General features: G+C 55.2%; 1 protein-coding gene across 1 annotated transcript in view; it reads right to left on the bottom strand.

The window, feature by feature from the left end:
* The window catches only part of LOC309855840 (cAMP-dependent protein kinase catalytic subunit PRKX-like), a 77,388-nt gene extending 63,667 nt beyond the window's left edge, over window positions 1-13,721 (bottom strand). The window contains exon 1 of the mRNA XM_082716492.1: window positions 13,275-13,721. Coding sequence (XP_082572618.1) covers window positions 13,275-13,449 — 175 coding nt within the window. The 5' untranslated portion in view covers window positions 13,450-13,721. The remainder of the gene's footprint in view (window positions 1-13,274) is intronic.
* Window positions 13,722-17,365: the final 3,644 nt, after the last annotated feature.

Raw genomic sequence — 17,365 nt, 5'->3', positions numbered from 1 at the left:
CCAGCCGAGTCCCTACATTAGGGTCACAATCAATCCTTCTTCACCTTCTGAAGAGGCAGGTGAGCCAGGTAGACAGCAAGCATGTTGGGATCCCATCGTGAACCAAGAAACCAAGGGAAGGGTCCGTCTGCTACATCCCAGGCCTGACTCTCGTCCGGCAGGGGCAGGAGCCACAGACCACGATTTTGATCTAAGGCACATTCCCATGCGAGCCCCATCATGGCAGGGCAGTGAAAGTCAGACCCGTTTCGAACAAGTACACACCACCCCTTTGGGACTTGAAGATCAATGGCAGAAAAAATAAATTAAGGAGCCTGGGACACCAACTGCGGTGTGTGGCATTGTTTCTGGAACATTCCAGAGGAACAATGGAAGCCTGAAGCAGAACATGATCCCATGACCCTGGGATCACGACCTGAGCCGAAGGCCGTCGCTTCGCCGACGGAGCCCCCCGAGGCGCCCCCAGATTTTCTTTTCCAAGAAACACAAGCCCCCGGATCTCAGAGCAGCTGTCCTGAAATGCGGCGCGTTCCGGGGACAGGCTTCTGTATCCCTTGGCTGCCAACCTGTGTTTTTCCGACACCGTAGAAAGAAAAGTCAAGGAAAGGGCGAGCACATCCGGAAGCAGAAGAAAGACCAAACACCAAAGAAGAAATCCGTGCAATGAAGAACAGGAAACCAACAGAAGAAGGAAAAAAAAAAAAAATCAAAGAGAGGAAACTCTGGTTCTTGGAAAAGATCCACACAATGGACCCTCCCGTATCTGTCACCAAAATAAAATACGGAATTGTGCAAAAACGGAGCAAAGAAAATTCTTCCTAAGTCCAATCTCCCAACAAGAACGACGCCCGAGCGTCCAGGGCATAAGGAGTCATTCCTGATTTCATTTTCCTACATGCGTTGCTTTTTTCTGAAGGTGGAAAGACCGTGGGATCCAGCCCCGGACAAGAGGACAATCTGGGCAGACTGGCTGCTCCATGCCCTTCCTGGATTATGCCATCTCTGCAGAACGATTTCCTCCTCAGGAGTTGTCCCCAAACGTCTGGCTGGCTCCAAAGGGTCAACGGGGACCGCCCAGGGACACGCCTCCAACGTGAGCACTCCCCCACCCCATCCCCGCACAGCCGGCCCGCTTCTGGCTGCCCTCCCAGCTCAGATCCCCGGGGGGCCCCAGGGCATGACAAAGACCTTCTTTCTCCGGAGCCCCGGCTGTTACCCAGACACACCCAGCCCCACATCTGCCCTGGCCCTTTGTTCTGTGGAGTGGCTCCCAGGATAATGATCCAGCGGGATGAAATCATCCACCAAATTAATTGTCAACCACTTCAGAAGAACTCCCTGGAGGCTGCCCGGGGAACCTCCTCCACGAGCTGCTTCATCGGAGCGATCTGCAAACCAACCACCTCAACACAGGGTCTCTTGTGCCTGCCCAGGACACGGGCTCTCGTGACGCTGGGTGTGCCTGCCTGGTGGGACCGCGTGCATTTCCGCAGGGAGTCTGTGGGACAGTAGTCTTCTTCGGTGACCTCCTGGAGAAACCAGTAGGGATTTCCAAGTGGGGAAAGGGATGAACGAAGGTCAACACGAAACACACCACGCCCAAGGTACATGAATCCCTCAAACATGGAACTGTCCACTTACGCAGAGTCCCGAGGCGCCCAGGACATAGCCTGGACAGGCTGTCTGCACCGAGCAGGTTGGGAAGGTGCAAACAGATGTTGACGGGGTCCAGTGGACCCCTGAGCTGAGCTAAGGGACTGGAAGGACTACCCCGATGCATCCTATAGAAAACTCCTACATGTGGACCTGGGATGCTGAGGGCTGTAGCAGGCTCCCACCCTGAAATATCTCCACTTGGCCTCCTTGGGGAGCACAGGGAGCAAGCGCGAGCCATGGAACACACACCCACTTCCATCCTTGACACAGGACGCTCTGCTGGGGCGAGCCTTGGACACTCAGGATCCATCCATGGACAGATCACTGGACAACTTCAAGTGCACTGGTATCAATGTACTATCACGTTGTGTGTCATTCAGATGTCGTCCAAAGACCACTAACATACCATCCCGGTCCACCCCGCCCAGCGTACAACTGGAGACCTCTACCCCAAGAAGCAAGGGGAACGCTCCTGGAATTAGCTGCCTAGAAGCTCTCATTGTGTTGGTTTTATTATCCTCGCATGAGCTCACTCAGAACAAAGAACTGGCCAAGTTGACCAAACTCGGTGCCTGGTTCAGAGCCCCCCGTCTGACCGTGCATCTGGGGCCGGGCACAAGCTTGTGGAAGGTAAGGCGGTCTCATCCCAGCTTTGGGCCATCCCATCGCCGGGGCTCCTTGTCACGTGAGAACGGGTTGTGCGTGCCCAGCGAAGGGGACGAGTCCCAGGGGAGGGGCGCAATGAGTCCTTGTCAGGGTCCAGTCAGGTACAGGAGGGGACAGGTGTAAACTGGTGGGTTAACCCAATGAATCCATTGTCTTCCCACCTCTCTCTGTCTCTGTCTTTGTCTCTGTCTCTCTCTCTCACACACACATACACACACACAACTTAGAGCCACACGCATAGCTAATCAGAGCCAGCATCTCTCCTCCTAATGGAAGCTTTTTACTGTTAATGTGGTTTGTCCGTTGGCGGAAGTCAGCGCAGATGGACAGGGCACAGTGGCCTCCACCCAACCCACTCCACCCAACCCCACTCTCTGAAGCCCACTCTTAGAAGCCATTTCTAAGGCGAGCACATGACAGGAGGTAAACAGAATAACACCCCCTCCCCTGAAAAAGGCATCAACATCCTAATCCACAGATCCTGTGCCTACGAGAGTTTAAGGGAGAACTGAGTTTCCAGGTGTTCCTTACAGATGCTAACTAGTTGACCTAAAATAGGGAGACATCCTCAGTGATGCGGGTGAGTCCTTCCAAGTGTTATGAGAGAGGAAGGGGAGAAAGACCAGAGACAGAGACACAGCATCGTGAGAAGATCTGACCCAACTCAGCTGGTCTGAGCAGATGGATGAAGGCATCATAAGCCAAAGAAGGACTACAGCATCTAGAAGCTATAAGAAGCAGGAAAACGGACTCTCCCCCAGAGTTTCTGGAAGGGAACACAGCCCCGCTGTCCCTTGATATGAACCCACTAACACCCACCACCCTAACCTGCAGAGCTGTGAGACTGAAAAAATATGTGGTGTTTCAAGCCACTAGGCATGGGGTCATTTGTTGGGAGCAGCTGCAGAAGAGCAATACGGGGAGAAGGTCCATGAGCGAGATTACAGAAGGAGAACAAGGGAAGAGGACCTTGCAGTGGGGCTGCCTCTGGGACCCTGCCCTGTGCCCCAATTCCCTAACCCCAGAGCTATCACACAGCGGTGTCCTGTGCAGGGGTGGGTAGAGGGTGATGGCTCTCAGCAGCCTCAGGACAAGCCTGGCCAGAGACTGCAGGTGCACTGAACGGAAGAAGCTCCAAATCCAGGCAAATGTCACCAGCACCCATGCCTGAAATGATGAACCTCCACTATGCTTGGGAATGGATGGTCATCACGATGATGATGATGATGATGACCGCAATCGTGATGCCTGCTTTGGTGAGCCGTGCTTACTTCCTGGTTAATGCACAGAGGACAGGAGACACAGGTGCTCCAGGCTGAAGGTCCACACTCCTCATCAAACGATGGAATAAAACACAACACAAACCTGACCAGGTACGTGGACAAGGACCACCTCCACCACAGAGGGTCTGAGCCCTTCATGGACGCCACCTCAAGGACTGTGTGGGGCACATGGTGGAATGGAGAGCCAGGTCTGCAGGCATCATGAAACCATGCTCCATTTAGGGAACACCGAGATCAGAGCCAAAGAGGCCACGAGGCAGGGTTTCTGTCCCAATCACCCAATCCAAGAAGCTGAGCACCAACCCCATGCACTGGGTTGGTTCTCGACTGCCCAGACCCCTCCTCCTCAGCAAGAATGGGGGGAGCAGCCCCCAGGAGCAAAAGAATAAAAAAGGCAGGTCATGAAACAGGGATGAGCTACAGACCCAGAAAAAAAAGCTTCAAGGGCACCAGTCTCTCCATAAGTAACTTCTACATGGGTGCGGGGTTTCAGTTTGGGCGGATGGAGAAGTGTTGGAGGCCGGCAAATCTAGGACTTCCAGCCTCCAGGACTGGGAGAGAGAGAATAAATGTCTATTGTGGAAGCCGTCCCATCTCTGGTACTTTGTTTCTCTAAGCAAACTCATAAGAAGATAAACACAATGTAGTCTTATCCATTCCATGTGTGATGGTCACACAAAAGTGTGACTTGTTTAATGCCACTGAGGTGTACACTCAAAATTGGTTAGAATGGTGAATTCCACATGGTATCATTACCATTAAAAAATTCGTATATAAAAAAAAAAAAAAGAAAGAATTAGAAAGTTGGTGAGGCCACCTGACCATCCAGAGTGGTCACCCAAGGTGACTTCCCAACACACAGAGGGACCCGGTTGCATACACCCAGTCACACAGACATCACAGCAGATGGGCTGGAGGGTCGCCATTCTCAATGGAGCATGAAGGAGATCCACACAGCGCCCCAGGAAAGCCACCGGAACATGGGGCATTCAGGCAGCAGGACCTACACACACCAACCTTGGGAATGAGCAACACCTCTCATCTGAAGGGGCTCTCCCTTTTCAAGGAAGAAAGAATGCCCACCGGCCATGCAGTGGTCTGGGAAAGGTGCTACTTGAATGAACAAAGAACCTTTTGAGTTGATGGGTTCTGGGGGGCATCGCTTAAATGGAAGACCCAACACCTTTCTGGGACGGTTATAAGTGACCGGAGAGAAAGAACGAGTGATGATGGGTGGGTGTTGATGCACGCCACGATGTGTGCTGCCGAGAAGGGCAGAGAGAGGGTCTTCACTCTACTACCAGAGTCTTCTAGCCTTCTCTCATGAATGGATCCTGCTTTTGGCCCTGTAAGCTGATGAGCCAAATCCACCTGGGGTGACACTACCCTATTCCATTATGGGACCCCCAAGAGGACACAGTATCTCTGATGCAAAGTTTCACAGGTGGAATGGGCTGAACTTTGTCCCTCCCACACAGAAAATTTTTATTTATGTCCCAATCTCCATGGCCTCAGAATGCGTCTATCTTTGGAGACAGGGCCTTTAAAAGTGATTAAGGTAAAAGGAGGTCATTGAGGTGTGTGGCCGGATCCCGCAGGTGTGCCTCATAAGAAGAGAAGATTAAGACATAGAGCTCCTGGGTGGCTCAGTGGGTTAAGTCACTGCCTTCGGCTCAGGTCATGATCTCAGGGTCCTGGGATCGAGTCCCGCATTGGGCTCTCTGCTCAGCAGGGAGCTTGCTTCCTCCTCTCTCCCTGCCTGCCTCTCTGCCTACTTGTGATCTCTCTCTGTCAAATAAATTAAAAAAAAAAAAAAAAAAGACATAGACATGCACAGAGGGAAGACTACGCAAGGACACAGGGAGAAGACGGAGTCTACACACAAGGTAGAGAGGCGTCAGGAGGAACCAGCCCTGGCCGCGCCTGGATCTTGACTTCCAGCCTCCAGGACTGGGAGAGAGAGAATAAATGTCTATTGTAGAAGCTGTCCCATCTCTGGTACTTTGTTTCTCTAAGCAAACTCACAAAAAGAGAAACAAAATGTACTCTTATCCATTCCATGAAATATTAGTCACGAGAAAGAATGAACTATACTGACCCATACTAACTGTACGGACTAAACTCAAAAATACCACTGGAAATGAAAGAAACCAGTTAAAAAAGGCTCCACACTGTATGATTCCATGCTTATGAAATGTCCAGAATGGGCAAATCCACAGAGACAGAAAGTAGACTGGTGGGAGCCACGGGCAAGGGGAATAGGGAGTGACTGCTTAGTAGTGGGTAGAGGGTGTTCTTTTGGGGCTGATGGACGTGTTTACGAAGTAGATGGAAGGGATGACCCACACTGTAGATGTGGTAAATGCACCTGAGATGTTCACTGTAAAACAATCTGGTGTTCTGTGGATTTCAAAGAAAAGTTTCACGAGTGTCAGAAGTGGCAATGATGGCAGACATAATACTGAAGATAGGAGAAAAGTGGTAGGATGTGGACAGGAGTTGAAGGGAAGATGGTGATCGTGGTGATAATGATGACGATGATGAGGCTGGTGACGATGGTGATGGTGGTCATGACGGCCATGATGATGATGATGGTCCTGGTGAGAAAGATGGTCGAAAGTGGTAGGATGTGGGTAGGTGCTGACTGGAAGGTGTGATGAATGAAGGTGGTGATGATGAGGAGTTTGATGGTGATGGGGACAGTGGTCATGATGATGGTGATGATGGCTGAGATGATCAATATGGTGGAGAAGGTAGAACATCAGCAGGTGGAAGGGGGAGGCACTGATAAAGGTGATGGTGATGATACAGAGATCTTCTCTCCCCAACACGCTCCATCCAGAACCCTCCCCCAATGGGGCCCAATGGCAGTGCCAGTTTTCTAATTATTTCACCCCCAAAATATATTTCACCCAAAAACCATGGAGTTACCCATGATTCTTCTCTAAGTCACTATTACAGACTGAATGCTGGTGTCCAACCACCCCCAACCCCAACAAAAATTCATGCCTTGAAGGCCTAAATCGCAACGTATTTAGAGATGAACCTCCAAGAAGTAACAAAGGAGAAACAAGGTCATCAGGGTGGGACCTTCATCCTACAGACCATGTGTAAGTGTCCTTATAAGATACACCACCCACACCCTTCTCCTCGCACACGCAGCCAGGAAAACCCACGTGAGGACACACACTACAGGTCCCACACAGAAGCTCTGCACCTTTACGTCTCTGCTTGTCCCGTCCCACATGGGCCACAGTAACCCTCTGAGAGCTTCAAGAACATGCCCGGTGGGCTCTGAGGTTGCCCTGTAGCTCCAAAGCACACTGCAGAGAACAGCAGCAGCAGCACCACTGAAACTTGTTAGAAATGCTGAGTTTCAGGCGCCCTCCATCTTGGGGTATCAGAAAATCTGTTGTGTGGGGCCGGCCACCTGCTCCAGGGGATTCTGCTGCCGCTCAAGGTGGAGAACCAGCCTCTGTGCCCATGGTCTTCCCAGGGTGTCCCCACGGCTAAGCCTCCTCACCTTCCAGGATTTGAGCAAACCTCTCATGCTGTAAAAGGCAGACTGCAGGACCTCCCACGCAGGGCAGCGTGCCCCTGCCCCTCCTCTGCACACTGCTTCTCCAATCCTGGTGCCACTGCTCTGTTCTCCCCCACACTTCAGACAGGGACTTCCAATAAACCACCAAATGCAAGTGTCACTGCCCACCGCTCTTAGGATAACATAAACTCAACAAGCAGGGCCCCCTGTGTTGAGCTCCCTATGACCTGCACCATCCAGGGTCCAGTGTGAGCAGGGATAACTACCATCCCTGAGGAGCCTGGACCCAGGGACTTCCCAACATGGGGGACTTTCAGGCTTTCCAAGAAGGTCCCTGCCCAATACGGACATGCCAAATGGCCTATGTAAGAGGGAATAAACAAACAGCTGCTGGGCCATTGCCCTCAGCACACAGGCCATGCTGAACACCCAATACAACCCAACAGCTCTGCAGCAGGGTGTTATGATGTCACCATGAGCCACATGCTCCCGGGAGAAGGGACAACCCCTGCCCTAGACATGGAGCCAGCAAACAGCCCCAGAGAGTCTCTGTCCCCACTCGGCTGCCTCACTGAAGCAGGGCAAGAGACATGGGTGCCATGGGAGAGGAGGAGGACACAGGGCAGGGGACTGCTGGGCCACCAACAGTTACCAGATGGTGCAAACAGAGAAGGGTGGCAGAAACCCCCTGAGGCAGCGGCCAGCTCCCCTCATGGACATCCTTGTGAGATCATGGGAGATGACTGGCCCCGTCTATCATCACGACATCATCAGCCTGGGTTACCCAGTACTTTCCTCCCCGTCCCTGCAAGAAACAGCACATACAGAGTCCCCAAGAAAAAAAAAAAAAGGAAAAGATGAGTCTCCAAAGGGTGGTGAAGGTCGTGACACTGTGGTCTTGAAAAAACCTTGGGGGAAATACAGAGAGAGCCCCACAATGTCCTTCCCAGAGACTGAAAGTGGTTTTCAGAGAAATCGTAACACGTTAATCTCTCAGAAAAGAACACTGTGGTCAGAAGTGTCCTCACTGCTGAACCCAGGCAGCATGTGCTGCCTCTGCCCATTTCTCCCAGTGACAAAGACACCCTCTCAGGGTCTCCCCAGCTGAAGAGGAACACACCCAGGAAAGGGATCTGAGACCATCAGCCATGTCCCCACCCATGTGGGTAATGCAAGCAGGGACAAGGAGGGTTGTCCTAGACAGACATGGACAGTGGGGTGTCCTCCCCCTGGGAATTCCAGGATGAGATGAAGGAAGCATGGTGCTGGGGCAGCCACCTGTACCCCAAAGGTAGAAGTTCAGGAGAAGGAAGTCAGGACAACACATAACGAGGAGTAAAAGAGAGTATTATGGACCGAATGTTTGTGCACCAACTCCAACCCCCAGTTTCCCATGATGAATCACTAGCTCCCAATATAACACTATTTATATCTGCAAGCGGGTTCCGGGGCGTAATTAAGATCAGATGAGAATGGGGTCCCTTATGATGACCTTATTTCCCTTATAGCAGACGCCAGGAAGCTTGCATCCCCTGCCTCCCTTCCACACAGCAAGGTGGTGGCCATCTACAAGCCAGGGGGAGCCCTCACCAGAAACCATCCACACTCTGGCATCCTGACCTCAGTTTCTGGCCTCCAGAGCTGTGAAAACTAAAGTTGGGTCGTTATAAGCCACCTGGTGGACAGTACTTTGTCACAGCAGCCCAAGGTCAGACGTGATTCAAGATGGCGCCCCTTGGTGTCTGGCCATGTGGGAAAGCCGCGGATCTTAAAACGAGTGACAAGATGAAGTAGACAGGGGACGCCTGGGTGGCTCAGTTGGTTGGACGACTGCCTTCAGCTCAGGTCATGATCCTGGAGTCCCGGGATCGAGTCCTGCATCGGACTCCCAGCTCCATGGGGAGTCTGCTTCTCTCTCTGACCTTCTCCTCATTCATGCTCTCTCTCAAGTAAATAAATAAAATCTTAAAAAAAAAAAAAAAAAGATGAAGTAGACAGTACATGTGGGAGTCACCTGACTGCTCTCTGGGGAGGGAGAGGATGGCTGCAAGGGAGCAGCAGAGGCAGACGGTGAGCAAGTCCCTGGTTCTGTTGCATCTAGTTTTGGGGATGACCTTCCTCAAGCAGCGGGTTACGGATGCCCCGTCTTCTGAGATGGACACGTGGCTCTCTGAACACCATCGCTTGGATTAGGTCGCCCATGTAAGCCATCGTCCAGCTTGGAGCTAGATGGTGTGCCCCTCCAAGGATCTAGGGAAACCAGTGCACGGACCTAAGGCACCATGGTCTAAAGCAGCCTAGAAGTCAGCTCTGCGATCCTCTCTGGCAGGGGTACTCATTTTTTAATTGTCTTGGGGCTGCCACCACGTGGTGGCTTAAAACAATGAGAATTCATGCCCTCCTAGTTCTGGAGACCAGATGTGTGAGATCCAGGCAGGGACAGGACCACTGAGATCCAGGTGGGGCAGGACCACTGAGATCCAGGTGGGCGTGGCTACTGACAGGTGGGACAGGGTCATGCTCCTTTCTGAGGCTCCAGGAGAGGGTCCTTCCTCATTCTTCCAGGTTCTGGAGCTCCAGGCGTCCCTGGACTAGTGGTCGCGTCCCTTCCATCCCTTCCTCCCTCCTCACATGGCTTCTCCTCTGCGTCTGTGTCTCCTCCTATGTTTCTTATAAGGACCCCAGTCATTGCATTTAAGACCACCCTAGTACAACGGACTTCATCACGGTCCTTAACTAACTGTACCTGCAAAGAGCCTACTTCTAAATAAGGGTCCCCTTGCAGTTCTGAGGGGAGGACATGGATTTGGGATGGGGGTGGGACTCGATTCACCCCAGGACAGCGGAGGTTGTGTGCCTGTGTTTGCTCATCATGGGCTCACTCCCGCTGCCCAATTTCTTATTCCCAGTTTGTCCTCATCTGGTCTTGTGGGTGCATTTTTCTCTCCCACTTGAGCGGGGAAATTTGGGCTCTGCATCTCGCCATGTTCTCCTCCCACTGGACCCTCACCGCCTTGGAGAAGACAAGGGGGAAAAAAAGAGGTAACAGAATCAAGCACGGAGAACCAGAAAGTCTATGGAGACAGAGCACAGACTCCCGGTCACCGGGGGGCCGGGGGAAGGGGGCTGAGGAGGGACAGCTCACGGGGACGGGGGTCTCGTCTGGGGACAAGAACGTCTTGGAAGCAGACCGACAACAACCCGCCCAGGGCGGTAACAACGGGGAGGTAACAGGGGAGGAGGACGCACCACGCTGTGCCGAGCGCATCCGTTCTGTCCTCGATGTGGGGGGGTGTCAGCTGACAAATAAAGGTACGAGATAAAACTTGTGAAAACGGCAGCAGAGCCTGCACAACGAGGAGCACGGCGCACCATCTGTGCCCTCTGAGCACGACGGTACCAACGCCGACCTCCTCCTCCTCACGCCGGGTCCCCAACGACGTCCCCGCGGAGGGAAGCTTCAGGAAGCCTGCACGAGACGGACGCCGGGCTCGGACTCCGGAAAGCCCCGGGAGTCTATAATTATTTCCAAACCTGTGATTCTGTTTTCATAGCACGTTGTCTGTCACCACGGGAATCAAGCAAGCGTCCTCGTGGGGACCTGAAGTGCGGAGACCCGGGCTTGCACGCCACGCACGTCCCGTCCGGCCGCCTGGCTGCTCCCACCCCGGTTTCTCAAGCTTGGAAATCACGGTGGGGCCCAGACACGCCCCAGGGTTGCCTCCCTGCTCACCAGATGTCGCAGCAGCACGAGCTGAGATTTCTTCCAGGCTCTCCAGATTTCTGGGCAATCAGCTGGTCTGAAATGCCCATAGTCCCAGCGCCCTGCTCTCCACCTACCTGCAGGGGACATCCATCCTTTTGGGTCCAGAGCTGAGGACACGGGGACTGTCTAAGAGCCACAGCGGGCGTGCCCAACGAACTCGGACAGAACCCAGGGCGTCCTACCCACACGGACAGACCCACAGACCCACACACCGTGTGTCTGCGAGTGTGACTCAGCATTTCTGCCCCACGGGGAGCCGCCTGTCCGGGCCCACCTCGCAGGCAGGCGTGAGGCATGGAAATCACAGGACCCACACGTGGGTCAGAAAAAGAGCAAAACACACGGACGAAATGTGTGCGGCGAGGACAGAGCTCGGCAGCCTCCTGACTCCTTGCGAATAGAAGGTTCCAAGATGCCGCTGAAGGAAAGCAAAGAGAGGTCTGGGGCGTCGCTGTGTTGTGGGTTTGCTGTGCATGGGGGCTGGGTTCCCATCCCGGAGGGGCGCGTTCCTCAACTGGAAAAGTGCATACAAATGGCCCAGGACCACGCAGGACCCGCGGGTGCCTGATGGGTACAGGGGGACAGCGAGGAGGCGAGGTTGTAGCGGCTCGGGCAGAGCTCAGCCTGGCCCCTCTGTGGGACCCCCCGCGCGTCAGGACGGGACCTCCAGCTGGTGGGTCTGTATGTGAGACACAGAGTCCAAACCTGAAGGAATCCCCAGCTGCCTCGAGCCGTCCCCTATCCTGTGTCCATCACACCCGGGGGGAACCACAGAAGTCATCTTCAGAGAAGAAGCGCCCTCTTCACGAAGAGGCAAGGGCCCGTGGAAGAAATCACCCTCTCGTGCACGCCCCTCTCAGTCCCCAGAGGCGGCCACGTTCTATTTTTAAGGACAAGAAGACTGGCTGGCTGCCCTGTGCCCACTAGGTAGGGCTCCCAGGGCCCCACGGGACCGCCGGCACCAGAACAGGTCGCGGCAACAGCCCACGAGCCTGCCCACATGCTGCGGGCTACCCTGTCCTCCAGCCCTGGCATCACTGACAAGCCCCGCGCATGTGCCCAGACGAAATGCGATTGTTGGCGCTGGGTGCCGGGGCCCGGAGAGTCCGTGCTCCACCAACTTTCCATTGTTGTCTCTATGTCCAGCGACGGCCGGTGTGACCGCCCGGGCTGGGTTTCTGTCCTACCCTGCAGCCCTGCAAAACACAGCCCGCTTTCCCATCAGTGCCAGCTTCCCCCTGGGGCGGGCACAGGGAGGGAGGGACGGACAGACGGAAGGAGGTAAACAGCGAGAGACGGGGAGAGGCACACGGCAGAGAAGGTGCCCGCCAACCCCTCCTGCCCGAATCAGCTTCCCTTGGAGACCCGTCCCCCAGTGTGGCCGTGCCTGTCCGTCTCTAATTAAACTCTGAGGCCGTGACCTTGAGCCCTGGCTTCCTGACGCCCTGGCCAGCTTCCTCCTTTTCACAAGACGGGCAGGGGACCCCGGAAAAGCCCCTGAACACCCCCAGCCCCTTGGTGACCTGTGGCTTGCCGTCTTCCCCATGCAGGTCTCCTACAAGAAACCCATCTCCCAAGCCCCGGGAGCAACAAAAGCGTGGCTAAGAAGCCACAGCGGCCTGTGCGCACCCTTCGCACCCTGCCCCAGCCCGGAGGGGGGATCTTCTAGCCCAGTCAGGGCGGCCTCAGGATCTACCAGCGCCTTTCCCCGCACAGGACAAAAGGAAATCAGCGTCTGCCCCGCAATGCCAACTTTGGGATCAACAAGATAAAAAGCAGGCGCGGGGAGGGGGGCACGGGTAATCCGTCCTAAACGCCCACCCCACGCCCGCCCCCGTTCCGCCCCAGGACACCTGTCCTCCGTCCGCCAAGTCCCGGGTAAGGTCCCAAGTCTGCGTCGGAGCATCCATCCCGCCGCTGGGCACAGGGAGGCTGGCCGGAGTTCCACAGCTGCCTCTGGCCGCCCCCTGTGTCCCTAGGGGCCCCTGGCTGGGAGGGCGGGCGAGGTCCCCCATAGGAGATGACCCCTGGCAAGTTTTGTAACGTTGGTGGCACAGATACCAGGGGGGGTTGGGGAAGGAGGAAAGGACTTGTAAGTCCGGACACTCCTGGCGCGCGGGGCAGGGCACGGACACTCGGGGAGGCCCGCGGGAGCTCGTGGGGGGCCACCCTCCAACTCTGGGAGCGCCCGAGGGTCCAAGGGCGCCCCGCCAGCCCTCGCGGAGACCCCGCGCGGACGGGACCGGGCAGGGCCGGCTGAGGGAGGCGGCCGGGCGACGGCACACCGGCCCTTTGTCTGACGCCAGCGTCCCGGGAGGCGCCGAGCGACCCTGCGGGCTGGGTCCCCGCGCGCGCTACTCACCCACGGTGGCCAGCGTGTCGAAGTCCTGCAGTCGGTAGGCTGGCGGCTCGGGCGAGGGCGCCTCGGGGCTGGGGCAGAGCGCGGGCGCCCCGTCGGGGGTCTCCCCGCGGCGCTCCTGAGGCTCGGAGTCCGTCGCGGCCCCCTTGGCCGCCTTGGCCAGCCCGGGCGCCTCCATGGGGGCGCGCTCCAGTCCGCGGCGCGGGGCCGGGCCGGGGAGCGCGGAGGTCCGGGCTTCCCGGGACGCAGCCTCGGAGGGCGGCGCGGCGGCGGCGGCATCAGCGGCGCCCACCCATGCGCGTCCCCCGCCTCCCGGTCCGCGGCCCGGCGCGACAGGCGGAGCGGCGGGGACAATGGCGGGGCGCGGGGCGGCGCTCACTGCAGCAGCAGCAGCAGCAGCTGGTGGGAGTAGCCCGCGGCCTCGGGGGGCGGGCCCGGGGGCCCGGGCGGCGGCGGCGGGGGCGGGGGCGGCGGCGCGGCCGAGGCTGGGGGCGCGGCGGCCCGGGCTGGCTGGGGCGAGGCGGGGTCCCGGCCGCGGGCGCCCGACTCCCTGTTCATTCCTGGGGGCCCGCGCCGGCCGCCACCCTCGCGGGCGCTGCGTGCGCGCTGGTCGGGGGCCGGGCGGAAGCGGCCTGGGCGGGGCCGCGCGCTCTCCAACCCGCCCCGGAGCCCGCCCGGGCTCGGCCCGCCCACGGGAGGGCCGTTCAGGTCCCTGCGCTCCGCCCCCGCCGCGCCCCAGTCCGGGATCCGAGAGGTGGCCGCGCCCGCTGCGCCGCGGGAGGCGTCCCCGGGGGCTGAGATCCCCAGCCGAGCTCCCCCGGGGGAAGCGCGGACGGGCCGCCGCGCTCGCCGCGCCCCAGCCCGGAAGGGTGGGAGGCGGGCCGCGCTGGGGGGACCGCGAGGGCGTGGCTCCAACAAAAGTAAAGTTAAAAAATCAAACTGAACCGGAGCGAAAGGCGCTTGGGGCGCTCGGGCGGGCGGCCGCTCGGTGCCCGCGCGTCCCAGAGGGCGGCTGCCGGGTCTAGCGAATAAAAACCCGGCCCGTGTCAGCTTCGCGGTTTCTCGGGGGGACCATGGTGATGCAAAATGCGAGCTGGCGGGCGGGGGCCGGCGCGTAAGGGCGCCGGGCTCCCCACTGTCCCCACTCGTTTCTGGGCACATTCCTAAGAATCCATGATTATTTCCAAAGTACCTTTCTTTTAAAACAAAAACAAGGAGACCCAGGTTTCAGAGCTAGGACGAGCCCTACCGCTTTGTCCCCCTCGTACCCGCCCCCCAAAAAACCGCGCAGCGCACGCAGCTTGGTGGGTCGATGTTTGAAACACACGTGGCACCACTATGGAAAAAAAACGCAGGGCGCCCCGAATCCGTTTGTATTTGAGATGGACACAGAGTCCCCCGCCCCCCCAACACAGCCCCGCAGTGTAAGTAGGTCCCGGGCCTCATTTGGATGTACTGAGCGCAGTAAACGACGCGTGCGTCTCTGAAACTGGAACTGGTCGTCCTGTCCTTCATCGGGCCACTCTTTCCCGGGGCATCCGGTTCAAACGCGGCCCAGAAAGGGCAGTCCCCAGATGCGCCCCCCCCCCCCCAGGACGCGCACTTTGAGCTGCCCCGAAGGAGACCATACCGCCCCCCACCTGGTTTGGAGGCATCTCAATCATTCTGCCCTTGGAGGGGGTTGTCCTGGGGTCGGGGACGGGGCGTTCTTAGGGACACCAGGCCCTGTCTGCCAGGCTCGGCCAACTGGGAGGGGGCCACAGGAAATCAGATGCGGTCTCTGGGTGTGCCTTGCCGGCCCCTGGCTGTCAGCTTGGGCCCAACCCTCATCTGCACATTGTGGGTGGCATTTTCCCCGGGCATGACGCCTGCTGTCTTTGCTTGTTGCCAAATCTTGAGCTGGAATTCAAAAAATGCATGCCCTGAGCAGGCCCCGCGCACCGGGTTGGAACCAGGAGGCCCTCTGGCCACCAGGCCCTGCTGAGCGATTCAGGGAACCCAGGACGGGCCTCCGGGGCAGGTCCCCATGTCCCTGGCTACTGTGATTGATGCTCCTGGGTGACTAGGGTTGGTGGTCAAGGCTAGGTCAGTTAGGGACATGCTTTTCCCTTCCAGCTGCACCCGGGCAGAAAAGGATTCCAGACCAAGTTTTGGAATTGAACTCTGGGTTGCAGAGTTGGTGTGACTCCTTCCTCTCCTGCCCGTGAAGCTGGCCAAAGACCCACATCTTCCTATAAATATCCTGGGCAGGTTTTGCAACATGTTGCTGTACAAAGCGGCTTTCATGTGGAGGGATCATAAAAATTCTTCAGAAACCACAGCCCAGGACTCGGGAGAGGACACAGAGCAAACCCGGTAGGTTAGGTGCTGTGGGGTCATCACTGCATTTAGGCAGCCGCCTTCCCTCGGGGTGCACGCAGGATGTGCTGAGCTCGGGCATGCGGAAAGAAGAGTTCCTGCGTCCACCCGGAGGGGACCGGAAGGTCAGCCCCCTCACCTGTGCAGGTGTCCATGAGTTCGAGAGAAAGAAAGCTGTGGTCGGTTAAGGAAGCTGGACTATGCATGTATTCCTCATTTGGGACAAATGTTTATGTGTTTGTATCTATGCATGTGTGTGTGTGTTGTATGCACAAATCCATATGTACATACAACATGTAAATACATACATACGTAAATACAAACACATGCATATATAAAAATATAGATTATATGTAGATACATGTATATAGATACATATATAGAAGTATATATTATATATAGCTACATATATATTGGGCAAAGAGTATACTGTTCCCTTCTCAGGCTTTACTATGTATACAAATTACATTATATATCATAGACATTATGTTCTACTGTATCCTAGAATATCTACTCTAATATATTTTATTCTCTATATTCTAAAAGACATGTGCACCTGCCTTCACAGACGTTGCAACATAGAGATACATAAAATGCTACATATTATATATATTGTGGCATTCTATAATATACTCTAATGTATTCTATTGTATATTTTATTTTGTTTTATTATAAATTCTAACTTGCAGGGGCACCTGGGTGGCCCAGTGGGTTAACGCCTCTGCCTTCGGCTCAGATCATGATCCCAGGGTCCTGGGATCGAGCCTGCATTGGGTTTTCTGCTCACCGGGGAGGCTGCTTCCTCCTCTCTCTCTGCCTGCCTCTCAGCCTACTTGTGATCTCTGTCAAATAAGTAAATAAAATCTTTTAATAAGTAAATAAATAAATTCTAACTTGCATATCCTAAAAGACATGTTCAGCTGCCTTCAGACTTTACAACGTATGCATATATTAGACGTATATGATAGAGTATATTCTCACATTCTATAATGCATATTCCAATACATTTCATTATAAATTGTAAAGCATGTATCCTAAAAAACATATTCAGCTGTGTTTACAGACGTTACAATTTTTAAGTTTATATTTATAAACTTATATTATGTGCTTATTATATATATTATATTAATATTCTATAGAGCGTATGATTATAATTATAAATATATTATAAACTTATATTATGAAAAAGTATACACATATATATATTTTTAAGATTTTATTTATTTATGAGAGACAGTACAAGCATGGGGAGGAGAGGAGGAACAGGGAAGCAGTTTCCCCGCTGAGCAGGGAGGCAGACGCGGGACTCCATCCCAAGACCTTGGGATCATGACCTGAGCCGAAGGCAGATTGCTTAACCGACCCACGCGTCCCTGTGTATTTCGAGTTCGGTATATCTGTGTATTGCCACTCAGTCAGATAAACCCATACTTTGGACACATACGTGATGGTTTCAGTATTTATTAAGAGAGGCCTTCCCAGGGCTTCTGGAAAGCGATCCTACAAAACAGTACAGCCGTGCATTGAATCTGGACTCAGCCACGGATGGGAGTTGTTGTTTTTTGTTGTTGTTTTTTGTTTGTTTGCTTTTTTTTATCATGGATGCCAAGAGACCTGTCTGCTTAGGATTTGGTCTTTGGAGGCAGGCAGAAAATTTCGACAGGATTAGGGTTTTAGACTCCGCTCCTTAGCTCTGCCCCTAAGGCAGACAAGGGCCTCCACCAGGTGCCCCCTGT

This window comes from Mustela nivalis (genome assembly GCF_964662115.1).
Source record: "Mustela nivalis genome assembly, chromosome: X".
In the NCBI taxonomy this organism is placed as follows: domain Eukaryota; kingdom Metazoa; phylum Chordata; class Mammalia; order Carnivora; family Mustelidae; genus Mustela; species Mustela nivalis.
This window is presented reverse-complemented; position numbering and strand designations above follow the sequence as displayed.